At 42.4% G+C, this 25,204-nt stretch overlaps 1 protein-coding gene across 3 annotated transcripts in view; it reads left to right on the top strand.

Annotated features, from left to right (window-relative positions):
• Nucleotides 1–25,204, top strand: part of RABGAP1 (RAB GTPase activating protein 1) — a 545,250-nt gene that overhangs the window by 478,849 nt on the left and 41,197 nt on the right. For all 3 annotated transcript variants that reach the window (XM_029610918.1, XM_029610917.1, XM_029610919.1), the window contains exons 18-20: nucleotides 5,671–5,712; nucleotides 7,176–7,304; nucleotides 25,082–25,174. In XM_029610918.1, coding sequence (XP_029466778.1) covers nucleotides 5,671–5,712; nucleotides 7,176–7,304; nucleotides 25,082–25,174 — 264 coding nt within the window. The remainder of the gene's footprint in view (nucleotides 1–5,670; nucleotides 5,713–7,175; nucleotides 7,305–25,081; nucleotides 25,175–25,204) is intronic.

Raw genomic sequence — 25,204 nt, 5'->3', positions numbered from 1 at the left:
CCACCTATGATGTTTTGAGATGGTGGCGAGAGTCGCAGCTGTAGGAATTGGTGCCCGGAGGTGTAGGAGAGGCTTGCAGATCTGCCCTGTACTGGCGACAGACTTTTTGGTGACAAGATGAGGGATGCTGTGGCTCAGTTGAAGGATCATCATGAGACCCTGCGGCATCTCTCGGCCAATACGTCGGACCTGCCATCCTCGGCCAGGAAGTCCTCGCATCAGGGACCAAGGAGGTCCTTCTACCGCCAGAAGAAATACTATCCTCCTGCTTTTTGCACCTGGGTCCAGCGGGCAGGTTCTAGGGGCCGCTCTAGACAGCAGCGGACCCCGAGACCCTAGCTGGCACCCCAGACCCAGTCCCTCTATGGGGTTTTGACTGACTGCGAGGGAGTGTAAGCCTACGCAGGATCTTCCAGTTGGGGGCTGACTTCAGTTCTTCCTAGACCGTTGGCCCAGCATTACATCAGACCAGTGGGTTCTATCCATCGTGCATCAAGGTTATCTGCTAAACTTTCTGGATGTCTCTCCGGACTCTCCCTGTGCCCCTCTTGGGGTCAGTCCTCGCATCAGTAAATACTGTTGGTGGAGCTCTTGTAATGGCCAGGGCCATTCTGTTAAATCAGCAGGAGCGGGGGTTCTTCTCCCGATATTTCCTCATTCCAATGAGAACAGGGGGACTCTGTCCTATTTTAAACTTGAGAGCGCAGGATTTGGTGAGAGGGGTAATGGTGGTGGGGCCACTTGGCAACAGTGATCATAACATGATCAAATTTAAACTAATAACTGGAAGGGGGACAACACTAAACTTTCAAAAGGGAAACTTTGATAAAATGAGGAAAATAGTTAGAAAAAAACTGAAAGGTGCAGCTGCAAAGGTTAAAAGTGTTCAACAGGCATGGACATTGTTTAAAAATACAATCCTAGAAAAAAAGGTGGGGGGCGGGTCCAAGATGGCCGCTCAGTAGCGTTGTTTGACGCGGAGCTCCGTTGGAGTCTTAAAAGTTTTTCTTTTCCTGCTACGATATTTCCTATGGGGAGAAAGCGTAAACCACGGGGTATGCCTTACCCTGCGGCTCCCGTGTCAACGCCGACATCCGGACCCATTGACGCTCATGTCGTCCGTAGAGACGCTAACGTGGGTGTGCAGCCGCTGGAGAGAGGTGGAGGAAGCGGAGCTGCCCTCTCAACTTGGCTCGATATCACCTCTAAGCCCCGTGGAAGGAACTCCTCCCTGCTGAGGCAAGGAGAGTCCAAGGACTGTGGGAATTGCCGTCGGACCAAAGTGCCACGGGGCAGAGCCCTGCAGGGTCAGTCGGGGCTTCGAGCACGGCAGGGAGCCCACAGAGTACATCAGAGCAGCCTGGAGTGAGAAGGGGAACTGTAGTGGGAGAAACGTCTGCGATTATTCAAGAACTCCTCACTGAGAGAATATCACCGGTGGTAAGACCCGAGACTTTTTCATTAGAAACAATCTGGGAGACAATTGTTGAGATGAGACTTTCTATTTTGCAACAAATATTGCCTATAAATGATAAGATAAAAGAGTTGGAAAATCAGGCTATAGTGCAAAATAATACTAATTCTGAGCTGGAGAAGCAAATATCAACAAATAGAGATCAGATAAAATTGTTACAACAAGTACAGCAAACAACTATAAAAGAAAGGAAAAGTATGGCTGTTAAGATGGAAAATCTGGAGAACCTGATAAAGAATAGAAACCTGAGACTTACTAATTTTCCTCGAGTTCCTTATAATTCACCCAGAGAAATCTTTAAAAGGTTCTTCATAGAAGTACTGCAGCAGGCAGAGAATACCTTCCCACCGTTATCTAAGATTTTCTATTTGCCAAAAGCTAGAGGAATGATGGAACAAGTGGAAGGATCTTCTGCTCCAGTTACAATTTTGGACCCAATGAATATATCCGCAATATTAGAGACTTCTGATAATGATCTAGCACAACCAGCTACGTTAATAGTTACATTTGCATTAGAACCTGACAAAGAGTGGTTGTTAAAATTATGTTTGCGACATACCGGTAGGAATGATTCATTCTTAGGATGTAATGTTCGGGCTTTCCCTGATGTTTCACGCGAAACTTAGAAGAAGAGGAAGGCATTTCTCCTCTTGAGGTCTCGAGTTTTACAGATTGGGGGGCTGTTCTATCTTAAATTTCCATGTAAATGCATGGTAAAATATGCAAGTAATACCTATATTTTCTATGACCCTCCTCAATTGTCACAATTTTTGGTGGGGAAAACTTTGATGAACGCAGATGTACCCAGTTCTGTCATCCCTAGTTCCACATAAAAAATGTTTTGTCTCTACAAGCTACTGAGATTTGTTCTGTAATATTTTTTTTTCCTTAGGTTGTGTTAGTTCTTCCCCCCTCTCTATTTGTGGACTTTAAATTCAGAAACAGAAAGATTATTTGTTTGTGAATTGAATTTGGGGGATTATATGAATATTGTATTCTCTGATTGTTTCCTTGTCTTGATAACCTCTCAAAGACTGACAGCAAATTTGGACAAGCAGTTTTGTAAAATCTGGTCTCACTGTAGTTTATTCTGCATGGTGGGGGCCGATTCAGTAAAGGCCGATTCAGTAAAGTCCACGGGAGAGAGGACGAACGCCCGCTCTCCTGGTGCGCGCACAGGCCACTTGCCTGTGCGCGCGATTCTCTATTTAAATGAGACCCGGCGGTAGAAATGGGCAAAAGGAGGTGCTAGGGACACTAGCGCGTCCCTAGCACCTCCTTTTAGCCCGGAGCGGCGGCTGTCAGCGGGTTGGATAGCCAACGCTCAATTTTGCCGGCGTCTGTTCTCGAGCCCGCTGACAGCCACGGGCTCGGAAACCGGACGCCGGCAAAATTGAGCGTCCGGTTTTCAACCCGACAGCCGCCGGCCCATTTAAAAAAATTTTTTTTTAACTTTTTTTTTACCCTTCGGGACCTCCGACTTAATATCGCTATGATATTAAGTCAGAGGGTGCACAGAAAAGCAGTTTTTACTGATTTTCTGTGCACTTTCCCGGTGCCGGCAGAAACTAGCACCTACCTTTGGGTAGGCGCTAATTTCTTAAAGTAAAATGTGCGGCTTGGCTGCACATTTTACTTTCTGTATCACGCAGGAATACCTAATAGGGCCATCAACATACATTTGCATGTTGAGGGCACTATTAGGTTCCGCGGGTTGGACGCGTGTTTTCCACCCCTTACTGAATAAGGGGTAAGGGAAAACACCGTCCAAGGGCAGGTTAACAGTGCGCTCCATTGGAGCGCACTGTACTGTATCGGCCTGTAAGTAAATGCTCCACTGGAACCCTAAGCTTGGGATTCCCCATATGTAATGGCTAATTCAGCCTGTTTAATGGAAAAAGAGTTTGCTTTACTGTAAATGGTGTTTTCAATAGATAGTAGGATAAATTAGCCATGAAATACCTGCCTGCCTCCCTGGAGTCGACTACATAGCTAGAATTAGCTCTGATAGAGACTGAGGAAGCTCGTGAGTCAACACCCATGTGTGAATTCCCGCACATGCTCAGTAGAGCTCAAAGCTCTACTAGCTTGGAGAGATAAGTCCATAAGTGCTGTTGGATGACATTACCCTCATGTAATGGCTAATTCATCCTGTTATCTACAGAAAACATTGTTTACAGTAAGCAAACTTGTTCTATCAATCCCAGCATGAATATTTATCACTGTTTTCTTGTTCAAATGCATTTTAGATTTATTCTGAAATCATTTGTGTTCTTACTAGGGATGTGAATCGTGTCCTCGATCGTCTTAACGATCGATTTCGGCTGGGAGGGGGAGGGAATCGTATTGTTGCCGTTTGGGGGGGTAAAATATCGTGAAAAATCGTGAAAATCGTTAAAAAATCGAAAAATCGAAAAACCGGCACATTAAAACCCCCTAAAACCCACCCCCGACCCTTTAAATTAAATCCCCCACCCCCAAATAACTTAAATAACCTGCGGGTCCAGCGGCGGTCCGGAACGGCAGCGGTCCGGAACGGGCTCCTGCTCCTGCATCTTGTCTTCGGCCGGCGCCATTTTCCAAAATGGCGCCGAAAAATGGCGGCGGCCATAGACGAAAAAGATTGGACGGCAGGAGGTCCTTCCGGACCCCCGCTGGACTTTTGGCAAGTCTCGTGGGGGTCAGGAGGCCCCCCACAAGCTGGCCAAAAGTTCCTGGAGGTCCAGCGGGGGTCAGGGAGCGATTTCCCGCCGCGAATCGTTTTCGTACGGAAAATGGCGCCGGCAGGAGATCGACTGCAGGAGGTCGTTCAGCGAGGGTTCCGGCGCCTCGCTGAACGACCTCCTGCAGTCGATCTCCTGCCGGCGCCATTTTCCGTACGAAAACGATTCGCGGCGGGAAATCGCTCCCTGACCCCCGCTGGACCTCCAGGAACTTTTGGCCAGCTTGTGGGGGCCTCCTGACCCCCACGAGACTTGCCAAAAGTCCAGCGGGGGTCCGGAAGGACCTCCTGCCGTCCAATCTTTTTCGTCTATGGCCGCCGCCATTTTTCGGCGCCATTTTGGAAAATGGCGCCGGCCGAAGACGACAAGATGCAGGAGCAGGAGCCCGTTCCGGACCGCTGCCGTTCCGGACCGCCGCTGGACCCGCAGGTTATTTAAGTTATTTGGGGGGGTTCGGGAGGGTGGGGGATTTAATTTAAAGGGTCGGGGGTGGGTTTTAGGGGGTTTTAGTGTGCCGGCTCACGATTCTAACGATTTATAACGATAAATCGTTAGAATCTGTATTGTATTGTGTTCCATAACGGTTTAAGACGATATTAAAATTATCGGACGATAATTTTAATCGTCCTAAAACGATTCACATCCCTAGTTCTTACATGCTGAGGTTCCACCCCGCCCCTTTTTCTCCTTTAACATACTGCTCTGAAATTGAAAGGCTGTATTTTGTAACAACATACTAACTGTCCTGTGTAATATATGTACCTCATTAATCATCTGTAATTTACAATTATTAAGCTACGGAAATGATTGCGGTCAGTTGCAGAAATGAGCAAAAGTGGGGGAGTAACAGTCTGTGGTGAACTTGGGGTTTGTTTGTTTTCTAATTATCAATCCACCAGCCTGACTAATAGACCTAATTAGAATTTAATTCAACTATTATGTGAGTTGTGTTTGACTTTGTTTAGAAATTCTTTAGTTCTTGAATTTAAGCAGTTCTGATCCTTAAAGCAGCAGCAACCTGTATTTGTGATAGCATTTAATTTTGCTACAAGTAAGCATAGAGAAGATGAAAAATTAGCATGTTTTCAATTATGAAAACTTTTCTAATCTCAAAGCACCCAATTGGTGGCTTGATATATGAAAGTGAACCAGTAGTGCAAGCACCTTGGCCTTTAATTAGTGGTCAGCGGGTTTTCTAACTGGAGCTTCATTCTTAATTTGACTGGTCTGTTTTTAAAAAGCACGCTAGATAAGACACTGATTTCCTTTCTCCATCCAGCCTTCTCTTTGAGGCAGAATTCAGTTTTGCACAGAGGAGGAGTTACTGCTGCTTTAGTTGACAAAGGTAAAGTCGAGAATAAAAACTCAATGTATGGTGTTTTGTGAACACTTATCTTTCCAAGAAAAAACTCAACAATATGGAGTGCAGAAACTAGTAAATCTACTGAAAATGTTCACTTTTTTTCTTTTTAGGGAATAAGTGTTATTTTCAATGTTGCACTTGGATTATTAAAAGTAAGTAGCCATTTTTTTATTTGTTTTTTTTCACCCTTCACCCTCCCACTACTATTCTCAGAGTTCCTTTGTTGTCCAAAGGTTGTTGAGAGGGCTGCCTCTTAGGCTGACCCCTTTGGTGATGCTCATGTATAAGTAACTATCGATCTTGCAATCCTTCTCATCCCCTTGGATCCCTCACCAACGTAACTAGCACCCTGGGCAGTCAGAGGTGGGGATAGGGTGTTCTCTGCCAAAAGTTCTAGTCACCTGCCATGAGACAGCCATCTGGAGTCCCTTTCTGATGATGTAGTTATGTGGCAGCATAAAACTTGTACTACCACAGTGGCATGGTGCATTGGTGCCAGGGCGATTGCCTGTCTAGCCTGGTACTTCCAGCAGCTCTTCCTCCCTTTCTCTAGGTCCTAGTGTATCACTTCTGCTATTCTGCAGCATCTTGCCCAACATATGAACAAAAGATTTAAGGCCAGGTCACAGAGGTTGACCTTAGAATTACAGAATCATAGAAAGACAGGTAATTTGGTCTGTTTATTTGCCTCCAGGTAGGAGCAAATTTGCTTAAAAAAAACTCTAACATTTGTCTCTCTTGCTGTTAAAACCTCCAATAATAGAGATTTCCACCACCTATCCTTTTTATTAGTGTTTTAGCATAATGTACAGCACTTGGAACAAAAAATGTATTATACAGTATGGAATAATGTCTAGCTTAGGGGTGGCCAACTGCAGTCCTTGAGAGCCACACATAGGCCTGGTTTTCAGGATATTCACAATGATTATGCATGAGATAGATTTGCATACAATGGAGGCAATGCATGCAAATTTATCTCATGCATATACATTGTAGACCTGTTAGTGGCTCTTGAGGACAGAAGTTGGCCACCCCTGATCTAGCTGTTCTCAGTAACGAAGTGTTTGAGAATTGTACTTTTTTATTCATTGGTACAGAACACTTTTAGTTCCATGCCAGTTTTCAGCTCCCTTGTTACAGGTGCTTTAGGATTGCCTCTCATTCATTTAAATCAGTTTTTCTTCCCTGGTTTCCTAGCCTCTTATAAAGACTACACCATTTTTGCTTTGCTGCAGAGCCTTAATAAAATTCTTTCTCCAATAATGAGTTAATTGATAGTAATCTGAAACTAGCAGGGAGTGCCCAAGCCACAGGAGGCGTTCAGACTGATCTCCAAACACATCACCTGCATTGTATCCTGAGCCTGCCAGTCCAGTCTAGTCTTCAGTGAATACCAGGTTCACATTTGGTATATTGATTTAATAAAGAGATGCATTTAGAAACATGGACCTCAGCACCTTAAGGCTTCATGTAATTCAGCATTCTTTTCAAAATAGATTACTAATAGTCTTATTTATAAATTGTTGCATACAAATCCACATGGGATATTTTCATGTCACCTTATGCCTATTTATTCAGTATACACTAAACATTGTGAACTCTTTGTGTCCTTTAGACTTCTAAGGATGACCTGCTACTGACAGACTTTGAAGGGGCCTTAAAGTTCTTCCGTGTACAGCTCCCTAAGAGGTATCGCTCAGAAGAAAATGCCAAAAAATTGATGGAGTTAGCTTGCAATATGAAGGTAAAAATAGTAACTTCCCCTTTATCCTCATTTTTGCTCCTCCTGCTTAATAAGTGGCAGTGCTTGCAAGTAGATCTGATAACATGAAAGACCACATCTAACAAAAACTAAGAAATTAAATGCTGTTTGTATTTAACACTATATCACTAATAATCCTCTTCCCCTCTATTTTCCAAATCACATAAGAGACGCTGAAAATTTATGAATGACCATCATAATATGCATCATTGATATAGTGTAACCACTTTCTTACTTAGTCTTATGCATAATCATTGGTTGCAATCGCTATTCTCCATGAATAACGCTACTGGAAATTTTTCTGTTGCAAATAAAATCTCTGATCACATTTAAAACAGATCAAAGAGCGTTCATAACACAATGTTGAAGTCTCTGAATTTCATAAAGGAGACAATGCTTATCTTAATAGAGTATGAATGCAGATGTCAGTCCTCTTCTTGTGTTGCTCTTCCCGTCTTTAAATCACATCAATATAACCAGATGCCTGCGAAGTGGCAATGAGATCACACTGAATGCCCACTCCAGTTCCCGACATGGGTCCATGTTTCAAACTGTAGCCAGTTCTTCTTCAAGGGGCTATAAATGTGTCTGCAAAACAAAAAAGCTCATATAGACTTTTTTGTAATGTGAGACAAATTCCAAAATAAGAAGCAAAAATCTTACTTGAGTATGTAAACGTCTTTGGCACTACATGGTGTTCTTTTCCAGAAATGGTAACCAGAATAGAACATAACCACCATGTTTTTATAAGGGCTTTACTGTCATTCAAAATGAATCAAAGCAAAACATGTCAAAAGTTGTAAAATGATAAAAGAAGTTTTTACATATATGAGAAAATTGCTCAGTTATTATAATAAGGAATACCACTCAGTTGCTGTATTTAGACCATGAGGATAGACACTATCCAGACAAAAGATCCACACTGCATCAAGCTCAAGAATACATGGATTGTTCCTCGTCTAATGTTATCTACATGCTCACATGTCCTTGTGCCAAATTATATGTGGGAAGAACTAAACATTCTATTCATACACGACTGATCGAACATCACAGTTTACAAACTTTAAAACTACAAGCTCCCATTGTCTCTCATTGTATCCCGCATGCACATCAATTTAGGGATCTGAAGTGGCAGGTGATTGAGAAGGTTCCTTTGCACCCTCGGGATAGTGTCCATCCTCATGGTCTAAATATGGCAATTGAGTGGTATTCCCTGAGAGCAAGGAAGCAGCGGCTGGCGAAGATAGAAAAGCTGGCTCATATACCCCAGAACCAGCTCATGGATCAACACAGTCCTCCCCGGGGCCCAGTCGGGCCCCCCTGAAGATGAGAGGGAAGAGGGCTGCCTTGGTAGTCCCCTCAGGCGACCCAGGGGCCCTGCTAAAGTGCGCCTAGACTGCCTTGACACACGAGTGTCGGAAGATCCACTGTGGAGTCACTGATGAGAAAAGCAAAGAAATTGAGGCTTCATTCTAATGCTCTCCCAGGGAGAGTTGAATAGCTCCTGGATGCGTTTGGGGAAACGTATGTTTCAAGCAGGCATGCTAGATGCTAAGATCCAGCAGCATCAGTTTTACTTGTCCCAGTATCTTTATGAATGTCTTCAATCATTGAAACCACTCATAGGGACCTTGGACCCAGGAGAGAATCCACCACCACAGCTGCATGCGATAGAAGAAGGGCTGCGCCACTTGCTCCGCTCCATCTATGAGGTGTTTGATACCTCGGTAAGGTAGCTCGCATGGTTGCGGGTGAGCTCAATCCAGGAAGATGTCCACGAAAAGCTCACTGATCTTCCCTGCTTCCCGGACAATTTGTTCAGAGACAAATTGAAAGAGACAGTGGCACAGCTGAAAGAGCAAAGCGTGACTTCCATGAGAGACAGAACGTCATCGAGGAGATATTACCATGCATCCCAGAAGTCACACGCACACCAGAGAGGGGGTAGAGCGTACCTCACCTTTTGTCAGCCTGCGTACCAGCACCCAAGGGGAGCACAGCCGCAGCAGCTACTGAACTGGAATCCACAGCGCAGCACACGCCCTCCCCACGGGGACTCAAGGATCCTAACAGCCAGAAGGAACAGTCGGGGTTTTAACAACGCCCCTCTTACCCCTGCCGCTAGCGGTAGGGGGCAGAATATCCCACTTCTACCATGCTTGGGAGAGGATTATCACAGACAGCTGGGTGCTCCGAATTGTCAAGGACGGATACACTTTGAATTTCAGCAGGACACCAACACTTCCATGGCCCCTATGACCGCGAGGGAATGGGGCACCCGACGAGAGGGCCCTGGAGGAGGAGGTGGTCAGTCTGCTTCAACAGAACTGCATCTGCCATATCCCTATAGCCCAGAGGCAATGAGGCTTCTACTCCTCATACTTCTTCATTCCCAAGAAGTCAGGGAGCCGCCGTCCCACCTTGGACCTGAGGGCACTGAACAGGTTTCATCTGCAGGGAAAAAATTCAAGATGACCACCCTCAAGACATCCTCCCTTTCTTACAACCCAGCGACTGGATGAGTGCACTAGATCTGAAAGACACGTAGGCCCCGTGCCTGTTGGCAGTACCTCTGCTTCCAAGTCAGGGAACTGCATTTTCAATACAAGATGCTCCCTTTTGGACTGTCGTCTTCCCCCAGGGTTTTCACCAAATGCCTGGCAGTGATGGCCACCCATCTCAGAAGGCAGGGAGTACAGCTGTTCCTCTTCCTCAACAACTGGCTAGTAGTAGCTCCGAGCCAGTCTGCCCTACAACACAGCCTGCAGATCACTACCGACTGCATGGGGGATTTGGGCTTACTGATCAAGTACGAGAAATCATACCTGCAGCCAACACAGGTTCTGCAGTTCATAGGAACAATTATCAACACGAGAATCGCAGGGCCTACCAAACCAGAGAGAAGTGGATCAGTAAAAGCACCAGGGATTCTTTATTATCACAATTTTTACAAACTGCCCAACTCATGCGTGAGCTGCTTCAGGGGCTATAATTATAGTGTAGTCAAATAGGTGGATTCCTTATGGTGAACTGTAGAAATCACTTACAGGCTGATACAGTACAGTGCGCTCCCTTATTCAGTAAGGGGTAATAGCGCATCGAAAACGCACGTCCAAACTCCCCCCCGGAACCTAATAGCGCCCGCAACATGCAAATGCATGTTGATGGCCCTGTTAGTTATTCCCGCACGATTCAGAAAGCAAAATGTGCAGCCAAGCCACACATTTTACTTTCAGAAATTAGCGCCTACCCAAAAGTAGGCATTAATTTCTCCGGGCACCGGGAAAGTGCACAGAAAAGCAGTAAAAACTGCTTTTCTGTGCACCCTCCAACTTAATATCATGGCGATATTAAGTTGGAGGTCCCGAAAGGTAAAAAAAAAAAGTTAAAAAAAAAATTTGAAATCGGCTCACAGGTTGAAAACTGGACACTCAATTTTGCCGGCGTCCGGTTTCCGAACCCATGGCTGTCGGCGGGTTTGAGAACAGACGCCGGCAAAATTGAGCATCGGCTGTCAAACCTGCTGACAGCCGCCGCTCCTGTCCAAAAAGAGGCGCTAGGGACGCGCCAGTGTCCCTGGCGCCTCTTTTTGCCACGGGCCCTCATTTGAATACAGACTCGCGCGCGCCGGGAGAGCGGGCATTCGCCCGCTTTCCCACGACTTTTACTGTATCGGCCCAATAGTCATATTCCAAACTATGGCAAGATGCTCTTCATTTTTGAAAAAGGATGGCACAGAAAATCTTAAAAAGCATGATCACTGTGTGCAGGCACAAATAGCCATATGAATCCAGAAGTAGTCTAAAAGAGAACAACTTTAGACCAGCCAACTTTATTTATTTATTTGTTTATTTATTTGAAAACTCTTCTATACCGTCGTTGAGTTGGATAACCATCACAACGGTTTACAAAAAGGCACGTTAATGAAAAAATATGAGTGGTATAGATTACAGATTAACCATGTGCCATCATAGAACAGTAACAATTTAGTATAAAAAACTATGTGTGTAAGTTAAGCTTGTTTGTTAGGAACATATTAGGCGGTTTTAATTTAACATTAAAATGCATTTGTAGGTTACAAGTAATAACTTCTAGTTTAGTGCGTCCTTATCCTTCAACTGTTTTTCTCATCTTTATCTCTGTAAAAAGCTTGTTTAAATAGCCAGGTTTTCAGATTGGTTTTGAATATTTTCAAATTTCTCTGCAGCCTTATTTCGAGTGGCATGGTGTTCCATAGCACGGGGCCAGCCAGTGACAGTGCTCTTTCCCTTACTTGCGTGAGGCGTGCTGATTTGACAGAGGGGACAGTTAGTAAAGCCTTATTAGCAGATCTCAGGTTTCTTTGCGGGACATGTACACGCAGTGCAGTGTTAAGCCACTCTGCTTTTTCATCATGGATTAGTTTATGAATTATACATAGTGTCTTATATTGTGTTCTTTGTTCAATTGGGAGTCAGTGTAAATCGGCGAGTATTCCTGTAATGTGGTCATTCTTTTTTTTGCCAGTCAAAATTCTAGCAGCTGAATTTTGTAATATTTGTAGTGGCCGAATCGTAGATTGTGGTAGTCCTAAAAGCAGGGCGTTACAATAATCTATGCTTGCGAATATCATTGCCTGTAGAGCTGTGCGAAAATTGTTTAGCGTTAGTAGAGGTTTTAGTCTTCTCAGGATCATTAGTTTCACGAATCCTTCTTTTATTTTCAGTGAGATGTGTTGTTTCATGTTTAGCTCAGGGTCAACTATTACTCCTAGATTTCGTACTTTTAATGCTAACTCAACGGTTTGAATATTTTTGATTGTAATTGTTGGTTGTATATGATGTATGTTTTTACGTTCAAAGTGTAAGAATTCTGTTTTGTCGATGTTTATTACCAGACTGTTTATTACTTTAAGACTCCTTTCCAATATGGAATACAAAAATGGAATCACTGTGTCAGAGGTTGGCTTCTCTAAAGTTGTTCTCTTTTAGACTATTTGTGGGTCGACCAACCATAGACCTTTTTGCAACAGAAAGAAAGATGCGAGTGTTTTGTTCGGTATACCCCAGCAAGCATCGCATAGCACAGGATGCCTTCCTCATCTCGTGGAAGCTGCTGTATGCTTTTCCGCCCGTCCCACTGATAGCAAGAGTTCTGCAAAAGTGTATCACGGACAGAGCCAATCTCATCCTCATAGCACCGGCATGGGCCCGGCAGCCGTGATATGTGTATCTGGTGCGGCTCTCTATCAGACAACTGCTGCCCCTAGGGCACGCCGAGAATCTACTATCACAGGAAGGGGGATCCCTCATCCACCCCTCATGCCCACCACTTTACCTCATGGCGAGGAGGTTGAAAGGACAGTACTGTCATATCTGAACCTACCACCACCAATCCAGGAGGTATTGATGTGCTCCAGGTAGTTGTCCACAAGGAAAAATTATCAGGCCAGGTGGGCCAGATACGCAAGCTGGTGTGAAGAGCACGACGTGAATCCCTTCTTCTGCCCACCGGAACGGCTATTGGAGGACCTCCACTCCCTATACCAAGCAGGATTAGCGACAGCATCAGTCAGAGTACATGTCAGCGCATTCACCGCGTACCATCTTCCTCACGGGGGCACCCCGGTGTCCTGCCACCCGGTAATCTCAAAGTTCATGAAGGCATCCTGCCATCTGCACCTGCCGGTCCAAAATCCGCCGGTTCTGTGGGATCTTAACCTGGTTCTGGAGCAACTGATGCTCCTGCCCTTCGAGCACATAGACAGTTGCCATGTGAGGTATCTTTCCTGGAAGGTCCTGTTCCTAGTCGCCCCCACTTCTGCCAGGAAGATAAGCGAGCTGCAGGCGCTAGTGTATTATTCACTGTATCTACAGTTCCATCATGATAAAGTGACACTACGTATGCACCCCTCCTTCCTCCCTTAAGTGGTTTCGGCCTTCCACCTCAATCAGACCATCGATTTGCCGATTTTCTTTCCAAAGCTGCACAAGTCTGATACTGACAGACGACTGCACACCTTGGTTTGCAAGCATGCCTTGGCCTACTACAAGCACTGCGCTCTGGAGTCAAGGGCTTCTTAACTCTTCGTCTCCTTTAACCCAAACGCCCCTGGGCTCCCGGTATCAAAAAGGACCCTCTCATCATGGATCTCATAATGCATCCTATTCTGCTACAACAGAAGATTGGAGACTAGCTACATCACCAAGAGCCCATCAAGTAAGAGCGATGGCAGCATCCATCGCCCACATACACAACGTACCAATCCAGGTCATATGTAAAGTCCCTGCATACCTTTACTTTGCACTACTGCCTTAATCAACAGACAGCCTCAGATGCAGTGGTGGGAAGGAATATACTCATGGCAGGAACAACCAAAGAGTCTGCCCACAACCATAGTCTTGGCTGAGACGCCCCTCAACCTACCAGAAGGGACTGTGTACGGTGCCAGAGAGCCAGTGGGGCACTCAACCATTTAGCTTCGGACTCCCCAGACAACATGGCTAATTCAGCCTGCTTATCCATGGGGAAAAAAGCAAGTTTGCTTACCGTAAACGGTGTTTTCCGTGGATAGTAGGGTGAATTAGCCATACTAACCCGTCCGTCTCCCTGGACAGTCTCAGCCAGTACAGCACAAGCTCGGATAATAGACTAAGGCAAACTGGGAACTGCAGGGGAGGACATGCTTTGAGGAGCTACGCTACCTAGAGGACCAGAGGACGTCCCCAAACAACATGGCTAATTCACCCTGCTATCCACGGAAAGCATTGTTTATGGTCAGCAAACTTGCTTTTCCATTGTTTGTGAAAAGGTAAAATTTCATTTCAGTTCATTAATTTGTTTCATAGGTCACCTTCATTCATTTGGTTTGTTTCAAATGAAAAAAAAAAGTTGTTCATTTGTTTACCATTAAAGTCAATGGGAAAAACACTGCATCCTATTTTGTGCTCGAAAACTGGAGTTTTCTCACAATTTTTAAAATTTAATCTTTGACTATTAAATCTGACAACAAAAAGATTATCAATCAAACATGATGCAGTATTCAGTAAATTATAAATCAAGACAGACTGTCAGGAATATCATCCTTAATATTAAATCCTCTAGTCCACGTTAAAGAAAATGGACAGTCTTAGGAAATTATAAGCAGGCAAAACAAAATACAAAGTAGAGAGAAAGATAAAATTTAACAAAATGCTTTAAACATATAGGTTATCAGTTACAACTGTAGTCAGCCTGCCTCTTTATCACTCAAGAACCTTACTAGGTAAACCGTTTCATAGAAAACAAAGTTATTGCATTACTATGAAGCTAGATATTTGCATGGATATTTAAGAAAGAAGGTAGCACCCACAGAAAGAACTCTGTTATAATGACAAGAATTGTCTCCTAGCTCGGGTTGCTGCCAATATATCAGAAAAAATGGAAATCTTTTGCCCACAAACTTGATAGTTTTTACAGGAAGCATACTTTTGAAAAAGGAAATCCTTATCTTTTTTTAGACAAAAGGATACTAACAATTTAGCCCTAACTGTAATATCATCTGAGGGTACTAAGAATGTAGATTTACCTGGCTTTCTAGTAGTCAACTGATTGCAGCCAACCTCATCTTTAACATTTATTTTACTTTTTCTAATATAATATATATTAGATAACAAGGGAATTCTATCTTCTGCATAGCCTAAAATCTCAGACACATACATTTTTTTTTAACAGTGCCATAGGTGATGACAAATGAGTTATTGGAAAATTCAAAAACCTAAGATTTTTCCCACGATGTATGTTCTCCATTATAACATACTCCTGCTTTGGCCGCAGGAGTAGTTCAGGAATATAATAAGACCAGACCAACTTAGTTATGATGCAGGTATTTATTTACAGTGCTTCACGATGGTAGCTCACCTTGTGTCAGGCACAACTAACAGGTAGATGTCAACCATCTAAATGTATAGTGAGGTCCTAATAGCTCCCTGGGGCCTCCCCAAGCCTGTCTAGGCCTGGGTTCTTACCTCCCTTCACCCAAATTCCCTTGTGGCGTTCTACCTTAAGACCTTGAACTGAGCTCCTTAAGGTAAAATGAGGGAGTTGTTGGTATACTCTATAACATACCCTCTCCCTCAGCTCAGGCATGTCGGGTCGAGTGTCCAGACATATCCGTGGCACACCCAAGCTCTGTCTCAAGTGCCTACCCCCTCTGGCTATATTGTCCCCAATACCCATGAGTTGTCTCCATAAGATTGCAAAATGGAAATAATCTCGACCCAGGACTATTGGGTACGGAAGTTTGGAGAGGACTGCTGCTTCTAACATGGCTTGTCCTGCAGCAGTCGTCAAGGACATGGGAAGTTGAACACTTTTGTTGTTCCCCATGTATGCATGTTACTGTCTCTGTTTTCTATCATTAGTATGTCCTTGAAATAGTAAGTCCTGGCGAACGAGTGTTTTGTTACAGCCAGACTCTATCAAGGCCTGGGTAGAGGTTCCCTCCAGTTCCACTTGGATTATTAAGTTGTGCGTGTAGGATACCCACAAAATTGCAGCTTTGGGGTTTTGACAACTTGTGATCCTAAGCATTTTTCATCTTGTCATTAACATTCTGAGGTTCGGTCCCCGTTCTTTGCTCCTCCTCATGTTGTTCCACTAACTTGCATTTGAACTCCAGATCCTCAAGTGAAGGATATTCTTCCTTTGAATGACCTTCTGTTTTACAGAAAGTACACTCCCATAGGGCCCGTCGGGTTTTTGCCCTACCTGATTTACTTAGACTCTTTGGTTTCTGGCTGCCTATATGGACAGCAGTCTTCTTTGTTCCCATTCTCCGCACAAAGAGCACAAAAAAGGATCTGCACTGCCCCATTTCTGGGTGTTACCGCCTCTCCAGATTCCCCATTTTTTTCCAGGTTGCGGGTTGTTGCTGATTCAGAGCATTATTTTTAAGTATGTGTACATCCTCGAGCGTTGGCTGGATTACCAGGCAAACATCCATAGGTTCACTTCAGCCATACTGCCAGTCCCTTGCCAAGTGCCCTTTCTGTCCACAGTTAAAACATATGGAGGAATTTGGCGTCTGGAAATCGGGTGCAGAGGCCGAGCTCCCTATCTCGAAGGTTCGTTGCTGAGGCCCTCTAACCTCTGTTAGAGGGCCTCTGCCTAGGAATTGTTATGGATTGTCTCTCTAAGTCTCTTGTGCTGGCAGACATTGAGTGTGCCTGGTGGAAGGCTTCCACCACTTCAGGGCTTTCTGTAGGATGAGCCCAGTGTGTTGACACACCCAATTCCACATGGGCCAGTGCAGAATTTCTAGGAACTGCACCCAGTAGTATTCTAGGGAGTACCCTGCTATCTGTAGTATAGCGGCCTTTATGTCTTTATAGGAAACCCTATACCACACTGGAGCTCTAGTTGCACTCAAACGTATTCTTGCACTTCTTGTGTGTACACTTCAAAGGAAACCCTGCCATCCTGATTGGTGGTGTGGAATGCCACTTGACTCTTTCCAGTGAGAAAATTATCCAAGTAAGTTGTCCAGTTGGTCTCTGGCCAGGTCAACAGGCGGGCAGTCCATTCAGAGTTCTTTAGAAAATCTCTGGTCCTCTTCTCACGTCATCTTAAACAGGATATGTGAAATAAGTTCCCTCTGTATTTACGGTTGTTTTATTCTCTCTCTCACACTACCTATTTTTTCCCTCTCTTCTCCTATATCCCCCACCCCCCTCCTCTTTCTGGCCTGCTCCCATCCCCTGCCCCCTGTTCATTGTAATTCCTCCTTCTTTGAGTTACCTGTAAACCGGCGTGATGTGCCATACGAATGTCAGTATATTAAAAGTTGTTAAATAAAAAAAATAAAATAAATAAGGTAAAGGTGTTTGAGGTATTCTGGACATAGCTGATTGCAGGACCTCAGCTAGCTGAGTTAAGACTGCGCTTTGTTGCGTTAATTGGTCTTGTAGCTGCTACTGTTTATCTATTTGTGTTTGTACAGAATTTTGCAGCTGTTGCTGTCCTGTGGCCAGGACCTCTATTACGTGCTCCATTTTATCTCCCTTTGGATCAGCTCCCAAACAGATAACTCGCATGAAGTGGAGAAAACAAAAAACACCTGCTGGCCTGTCCGGCCTTAACTTGCTACTTGACCCCTGACTGCCCAGGCAGGGATAGCCTCCTTGGCCTGCTGTAGTAGAAACTGAAGTCAGCAGGCTCCAGGAAAAAAAAACTCTGCAAGCAGTTTTTTTTCTTCTTGGAGCCTGTGGGTTTTTATTTGTGCTTCCCGCTTAAGCAAACAAAAATCCCACTGCTTACACCACGTGTAGCATATTTGGGCCTGCTGTATCTGCAGAAATAGTTCGGGAATATAAGACTGGACCAACTTAGTTTTGGTATGGATCTTTATTTACAGTGCTTCAAAAATACAAAAATCAATATAGTAGCTCACCTTGCGTCAGGAACAACTAACAGGTAGACGTCTAGCAGATGGATGTATTGTGGGGTCCTACCAAATCCCTGGGGCCTCCCCAAGTTGCTCTAGGCCTGGGTTCTTATAGTAGGGAACCTCTCTTCACCCAGAATCCCTTGCAGCATTCGTTCTTAAGGAGGACTGGGTTAAAACCCTCAACTGGGCTCCTTAAGGTAGAATGAGAGAGTTGTTGGTACTCTCCGTTACACCATCTTTTCCAGATGGCTCATAATTGCCAGATTATCTTTGATAAAATTAGGCCTTATATTGTGATCAGCAGCAATAAATGACTTGACTTCAGATAATGAAAGTCCTTGGACAACTTTCTCAAGCGCTCATTTTACTGAAAATATCTCTCCAACCTAGATACTACCTTCCAAATGTCTGGCAAAGAAACATTTTTTTTGTATGATATCTTTATTCATTTTATATAACCAAACATGCATAGCAATACAGACTAAACATTTTTAGAAGCGAAATTATCAGAGGATATCACCTCTCCAATTGCCAGGCTCCTCCTTACCTCGTTATCTAGAACCTGAGGTAAATTATCAACTCTTGATGTCAAAACCAGACTCACCATAGCATCTGTGAGGGGTTCAGTAGTTGATTTCACAGGAGCTGAAGAATAAACAGGGCCTTCCCGGTAGATGATGCCTATAAAACTTGAGAGATTTGTGTAGATGGCGTGGCGATCCATGGGACCTACAGTAAGTGTTATCTGTGCTGGCATTTTCCCTTTACACTTCTTCCGCATAAAAGATGGTAATTTAAGGGGGAGGCAAATGGAACAAAAAAAACTCTATAAGGAGCGCACCCCTTAGGCACGCGGCTTCTGCGCACTACAGGCACACTTCTTTTGAGCCAAAGATGATGTCTCCCGACTGGGGGGGGGGGGTGAGGATCTCTCTAGCTGGCTTCACTCTCCCAACGATCTTCCTCTCTCTCTCTACCATCCCTTTCTCATCAATTCTAATGAAACTTGAAGGAAGACATCATCAGAAAGGGGAAAGAACTCCAAGGTGCAAAGGGGTGTCAACAATGGCAGGAGTTCTCCAAGACACTGTGAGAAGAGCAAAGAAGAAGCAAGATTATCTCTCTCAGTTCCTCCTCTGTTACGCCCCCAAAGAGAGAACTAAAATCTTCCCAATTAGTTCTACTTTCCACCCCACCTCTGGCTTCTGCTAAACTGTCCTGCACCAGACTTCTGGCTTTTAGCTGTTATGCACTAAATATCTGGGCCATCTTCCATTATCCCTACATTTGGATCCCAGCTGCTTCACCTTCAGGAAGAAAGCTAAAGCATGAATATTTAACCAAACATTCCCAACAGAGACTTGCTGTGCATCAACCTAGCTACCACAGAAGTATTCCTGTATCTGCAGCAACAAATAAAGAACCATGAATCTATTTTTAAATATGTATAGATCCTCAACTAATATTGTTTGTGGATATAACACTATTGTAAACTACTTTAAATTTATTGTAATCCACTTTGAAGCCATTCATGTTAAAAAGTTAAATATCAAATGCCAATAAATAATGAAATAAAGAGTGGGAAGAACATCCCAAAGCTTCAAAAGAGGGCACCAACAACAATGGCATGAATCCTTGAAGGCAGCACAAGAGGCAGAATGGCACCAAATGTGGATTCCATATTCTAAGGCACAAGAAGGGGGAATGAAGCAGAAAAGTTTGCAGGAAAAACCTCAAGGCACTGATAAACAAAACAGCACACAGAATGGCATTGACACACCAAGCTGTCCCCCACAGGGTTGAGTCTGGGGTATGACAGCAAGACCCTGAAGGTACAAAGTCTGGATATAGCAGCAGTGTTGAATGGAAAAAAGATCCTACAGTGTAATGTAAGGGATATAGTAGCAAGACATAGTAGCATGGGAGATGTCAGTCTTCCAGTTGAAGTACTTGTAACTTGTCAGATTTAGTACAAGAAAATATGTTATCAGTATCATTTTTATGACGTATGCTTATATTATTTTCCCTGCTTGAAATTGATGCTGGGTGAAATTGTGGGTTGATTGTGAAATTTGCTTTCCATCTGAAACTTTTGTCAAAATCAGAACATGACAATTGTCTCTTATCAGTATGGCTTTCCTAGTAATTTGTGAGGTTTGCTTTATTAAGAAAACTTTTCCCATATCCTGTAGCTGAACACAGTCTCTTCCCCTTGTTGATTTTCTGGTGTTGCATTAGTTCTTTCTTCCTACTTCACCCTTTCCCTCATTCAAAGCATGTAAAAGGTGTCTCCTGTGCATGTTTTCAGTTGTGCCTGCATATCTTCCTTCTGTCTAAGGGTTTTTCTATAGTCTGTATATGTATATTGTCTGTCTTCACTATCAGATCTCTGCTGTGATTTCAGAGTTGCAGGATCCCTTTGCTCTTCCCCTGTTTCTGTGATATTACTGGCACGTTGCTCATACACAGGAGAATTCTCAGCTGAATTTCCTGCTGAGTATCTTTGTTTCTTTTCTAAAATGCATTTATTCCTGCACTTTTTCCCCCTAGTCAGAACAGGAGGAAGCATCCTCTCTGTTTTTGGTAACATCTTGATTCCTTTCAGATTTTCACTGAGCTCCCAGTGATGTCCCTGTATTACTGTTTCTGGGATCATGTTTTTCTGAAATTGGAGAGTGGCAAGAGATATACACGGGATAAGTAGTGGCTAAAGGATAGAGATGAAGGAAAGAAGTAACTCATGTCAATTGGGGAATTCTGCATGAATTGAAGTTGTTACCCTAAAGAATAAAAACTATATAAAATAAAAATAAACTTGCTGGGTAGACTGGATGGGCCATTTTGTCTTTTTCTGCCTTCATTTACTGTGTTACTGTGTGTTAGATCCATAAAAGAGATATGAGGTAGGAGGATAAAGAGAGAAACTGGGAAGGAGAATTAGGCTGGTATCCTAGAGATATACAACAGAAAGATAAGGTGGAAAACCAGAAAAAAGTGGGGTGGGAGGAGAAACTTTTTTTTTTTATTTTATTTGGAACAAAACACCCCAGTATAACCAAGAAAGAAGTAGGGTGGAAGAACTAGTTAGTTTAATTTATTTGATAAATTGCAGTTATTCCATTAAGAAATGTACAATAAAAGTAGTTAAAAGAAAATACAAATTCAAATGTCCCTTATCTTCTTTTTTTCCTCTTCTCCCTCCCACCTACCCCCCTTTTTTCCACTCTATCTCCTCCCCCTTCCTCTCTCCCGCCCCCCCTGTTATCCTCCTTATGGATACCCCCCTTACTTTTTTCACTTGTTAATTATTATTTGTATTCCTATATGGAATTTCTAAACTTATTCTCATCATACCAAGTATTAATATTTTATTGCTATTTTCATAGCTATGTTCCTATTTAACCATGTGTACCTACCTTATCTTATGTTACAAACCGTTCCATGTAAATGTTTCATCCTACATTATTTAATCACCCAATTCCATGTAAACCAGTACGATGTGCAAATGGTTATCGGTATAAAAAAGCCATAAATCAAAACAATTAAAAAGTAAAAGAATAAAATAGTGGGCAACAGAGTAATACATATGCACATACCAGAAAAAGTATTCAAAGGTTTAAGTTTCAAAAGCCTGACAAAAAGGTTTTTAAAAATGTCCTAAATTAAGAGTATGAAGGAAAGGAAAAGCCATCTCTCTGGTTCTTTCAAAATGTATTTCTCTAAAAGTAGGGATTCATAATAGTTTCTGTTGAGAGGATCTTAAAATATGACTAGAATGAAGGGAATTAAAAGATTAGCAAGGTACAGAAGACTGCCAAAATGAAGGGCTTTGAAAACAAGGTGGCCAATTTTAAATTGAATCTGTAGTGAAACAGGGAGTCAGTGAAGTTTCTTCCTACCTTCAGAAAAAGACTTAAAACATGGCTGTTCAAGAAAGCCTTTCCGGACCCTTACTGATTCTCCTACACCAAATACAGCAAGACTGATCATCTTCTATTAAACTGATATAGACATTAACAACCACTGCAACATTCTACTTCTTGTTAATCTTCTATCATCCTCTTCTTCTTCTCCCAGTTAGAATCATCCCTGTTTTATTGTAACTTCTTTTTCTGAGCACTTGTTATAATTTGTTATAATTTGTTATAAGTTGTAATGTATACGCTCAAGTTATAGTTATGTATTGCTCACCCCTTGTTTTATGTAAACCGACATGATACGAACTCCGTGAATGCCGGTATAGAAAAAAACACAAATAAATAAATAAGATTGTACCCTCCATTGTATAGGTAGCCAGAGTAGTGTGTACAAAACAGAGTTATGTGATCTGTCAGTTTAATTACTGTAATGAATCTGGCAGATGCATTCTGGACCACTTATAGACATTTTAATATGTATGCTGGGAGCCTTACATACAGTGAGATACAGAAGTCTAGCTTAGATAAAATCAAGATTGAATTATGGTCCGAAAGACTTCACAGTAAAAAAAAAAAGACAAGGGCCTATAATATACTAAGCTTATTAAAGGCACTCATAGTGCCTTTAATAAGCTTAGATCATAGATCTATTAATAATAAATTAGATTCTAGATGTACTCTTAAATTCCATACTGAAGTTGAAATATTTAGTGACCAATCCTCAGATTTAAAGAATATAGGGAAATTTTCAGATGATGAGCTGTTGAGAATTATTAAATTGGTCTTGCCAGTGTTAAGGGTTAGTTATTGGTGCACATCCATTCACAAATGGTTCTTAAACAGTGGCCCATAAAATTTAATATAGATGTAGTGATGGGGCTGTAGAATTATAGAGGAGGCTACACACTGGCTGAAGGAAAATGTAAAACAAAGAGTGCAGAGTGCTGACCCCCTGAGGAACTCTTGTGATTGGATACTATTCTGAATTTTGGGTCCCTATTTCACTTGAAAACAATTAAGAAAAGATTCAAACCACCTAGTGCACTGGGAGTTTAAAAAATGCATACAAACCAGAAATTGTGTGCAAAGAAAAGGCTTAACGCACAGCAAAACATGATTTATGTGCATAAATTACATTTTATGTGCAGAAAACATGGTTTATTAGCACAAAGCATGATGCCTAAAGTATGATTTTATTTTATGTTATCCTGCACTCCTTGTTCAAATGTAAACTGGCATGATGTGATCTTATCATGAATGCCGGTATATAAAAAAACATAAATAAATAAAATAAATAAATGATTTATGCGTACAAAAAAGTGTTCTGCAGAGAGTTAGGAAGCATATCTTCCGTCCATAGACCAACATTAACCCTGGAAATTTTATTCCACATAGGACTAGGAATTTCCAGCACTAAGGAAACATCCTTCACACCTCTCTGCATTGGGTAGTAATAACTAATACCTTAATTAGCATGGGATTTGCATATGAGGGCGCTAAGGAGTATGCACATTTCAATTGCTCCATTTTTTGAATGCACCAGTCCTTGCTGCATCAACAGTAAAGTTTGTGCCCAAAAAACGTGTGTACAACTACCGTAGAGGTTAATAGAGGTTAAACTTGTTCGCTTTACTGAGCGCACCTTACTGCATTAGCCTGAAAGGCTCTACAAAGCATTTATTTGGGGGTATTTGTTTAAGAGGAGAAAAAATAAACAAGCAGGGTCATTTGTCATTTTGCGATAGGGCATTAATGCATGTGTTAAGTCACTATCGCAATTGTCAATGCCCTAATGCACGCGATAAATAATGCAGCACAAATGCATATGCAAATTCCACGTTGAGTATTCAGTGGGAGGAGTTTGCGGTGCATTGTGCTTGCGTTACAGGGGTTTGGGGGTGGGGGAGAGAGAGAGAGAGCACCTCTGTGTAGAGTGAGTCTGACTTTCTCTCTCTCTATATATTTATATATATATATATGTACCACTGTACAGGGGCACTTTGAATTAGGGTGGATTTCGGAAGGTGGAGTGGGGTTTGGGGGTGTGTTGTAATAGAAACGTTCTGAGATATTCATAGTAATATTGACATCACTAAACATTTGTAGTCATTATAATAGATGAAAAGTATAACAAGATTTTCATGGATGAAAAATGATTAGTGATGTCCCCATCCCACCTTCCGAAACCCGCCCCGATTCAAAGTGCCACTGTACAGTGGTACATATATGTAGTGTCAGACTGACTTTATAGTCACTCTCCCCCCCCCTCCCCCGCTGTGATTTAATCAGTGCATGAAAGTGAAAAATAACACAGATGTAATAAGTTTATCGTACCTTGTGGAAATTGTCTTTGCGATGCAGGGTAATTAGCCTAACCACGCCCCCTTTTTATCGCGGTATTAGTTTTACTATATTTATAGCATTTTGATAAATCTAGGGGAAGGTTTGCTAATTTAATAAAAGTACCTCAGAAATGCTTTTGCCTGCTGGCCACTGGAGGGAGCCTAACCATTAGTTTGCTTATTTACAAGACTGTCTTGTGCATCCACAGAAATGTTCATCCATTATAAGATAGTAAGCACAATGAGTTTAAATAATGTTTTTGCTTATCTTGCTAATTTTGACTGGTCAAATGGTAAATTTATTCAAAGCAGCAGCATTAGTACAAAATTCCAACTTACGTACTTTTTCTTGCTTCTATAACTTTCACTTTGACCTATTCCCTTATCTCCTTTGTTTTTCATTCTTGTATATTTTATGTCCAGTATTTTATGCTGTGTATATATCTGTATAATGCCTGCTTGTGGTTCTGATAAGGACTGGCCTAGCCATACCTCAAGACAGCTTTGATTTATAATAGCGGGAGTCAAGCAGCAGGGTCTTTCAGGTGCTGCTGTGTCCTCAAAATATTTATAAATCCAGATGAAAAGTCATAATCTTGATGCTTTTTGTTTTGCCTACCAAATTTATTCTGTTATAAATATTTTCTTAGTACTGCTGGATTATTTGAAGCTCATGGTGACACATAATAAGTCGTGTGATAATACGTTATCTCTTTATCATTTTGATACTCGCTGTCTGCTGTCTTCTGACAGATTTGCTGTGAGCACAAAGTAGAAAAAAAAGGACATTACCATTCTAGTGAAATTCAGAAAATAGCTTTTCGTGAGTCCAGAGTTTTAAAAAAAACAGACCATATAGAATAAGCACTACTGATTATTATTACACTGTTTTGATTACACTTAATGCGTTCAGTGTTATTTGGGTTGGTAATAAGCTTGAGTAATGTAACAGCTATAATGCCCTGGCTCTCAAACTATTTGAAAGAGATTTGTATTACATTTTTAATAGACAGGGAGACTAAGGACTGCTTCAGTGACATTTGAGAAGTATGAACTATGTATGTCTGGTAAAATATTACTCTTTTGTTCACATAGATTAGCCAGAAAAAGTTGAAGAAATATGAAAAAGAATATCATGCCATGAGAGAGCAGCAAGCACAGCAAGAGGATCCTGTAGAGAGGTTTGAGGTATTTTCCTGTTAATTTTCCTGTTTATAT

Source organism: Rhinatrema bivittatum, chromosome 8 (genome assembly GCF_901001135.1).
Source record: "Rhinatrema bivittatum chromosome 8, aRhiBiv1.1, whole genome shotgun sequence".
In the NCBI taxonomy this organism is placed as follows: domain Eukaryota; kingdom Metazoa; phylum Chordata; class Amphibia; order Gymnophiona; family Rhinatrematidae; genus Rhinatrema; species Rhinatrema bivittatum.
This window is presented reverse-complemented; position numbering and strand designations above follow the sequence as displayed.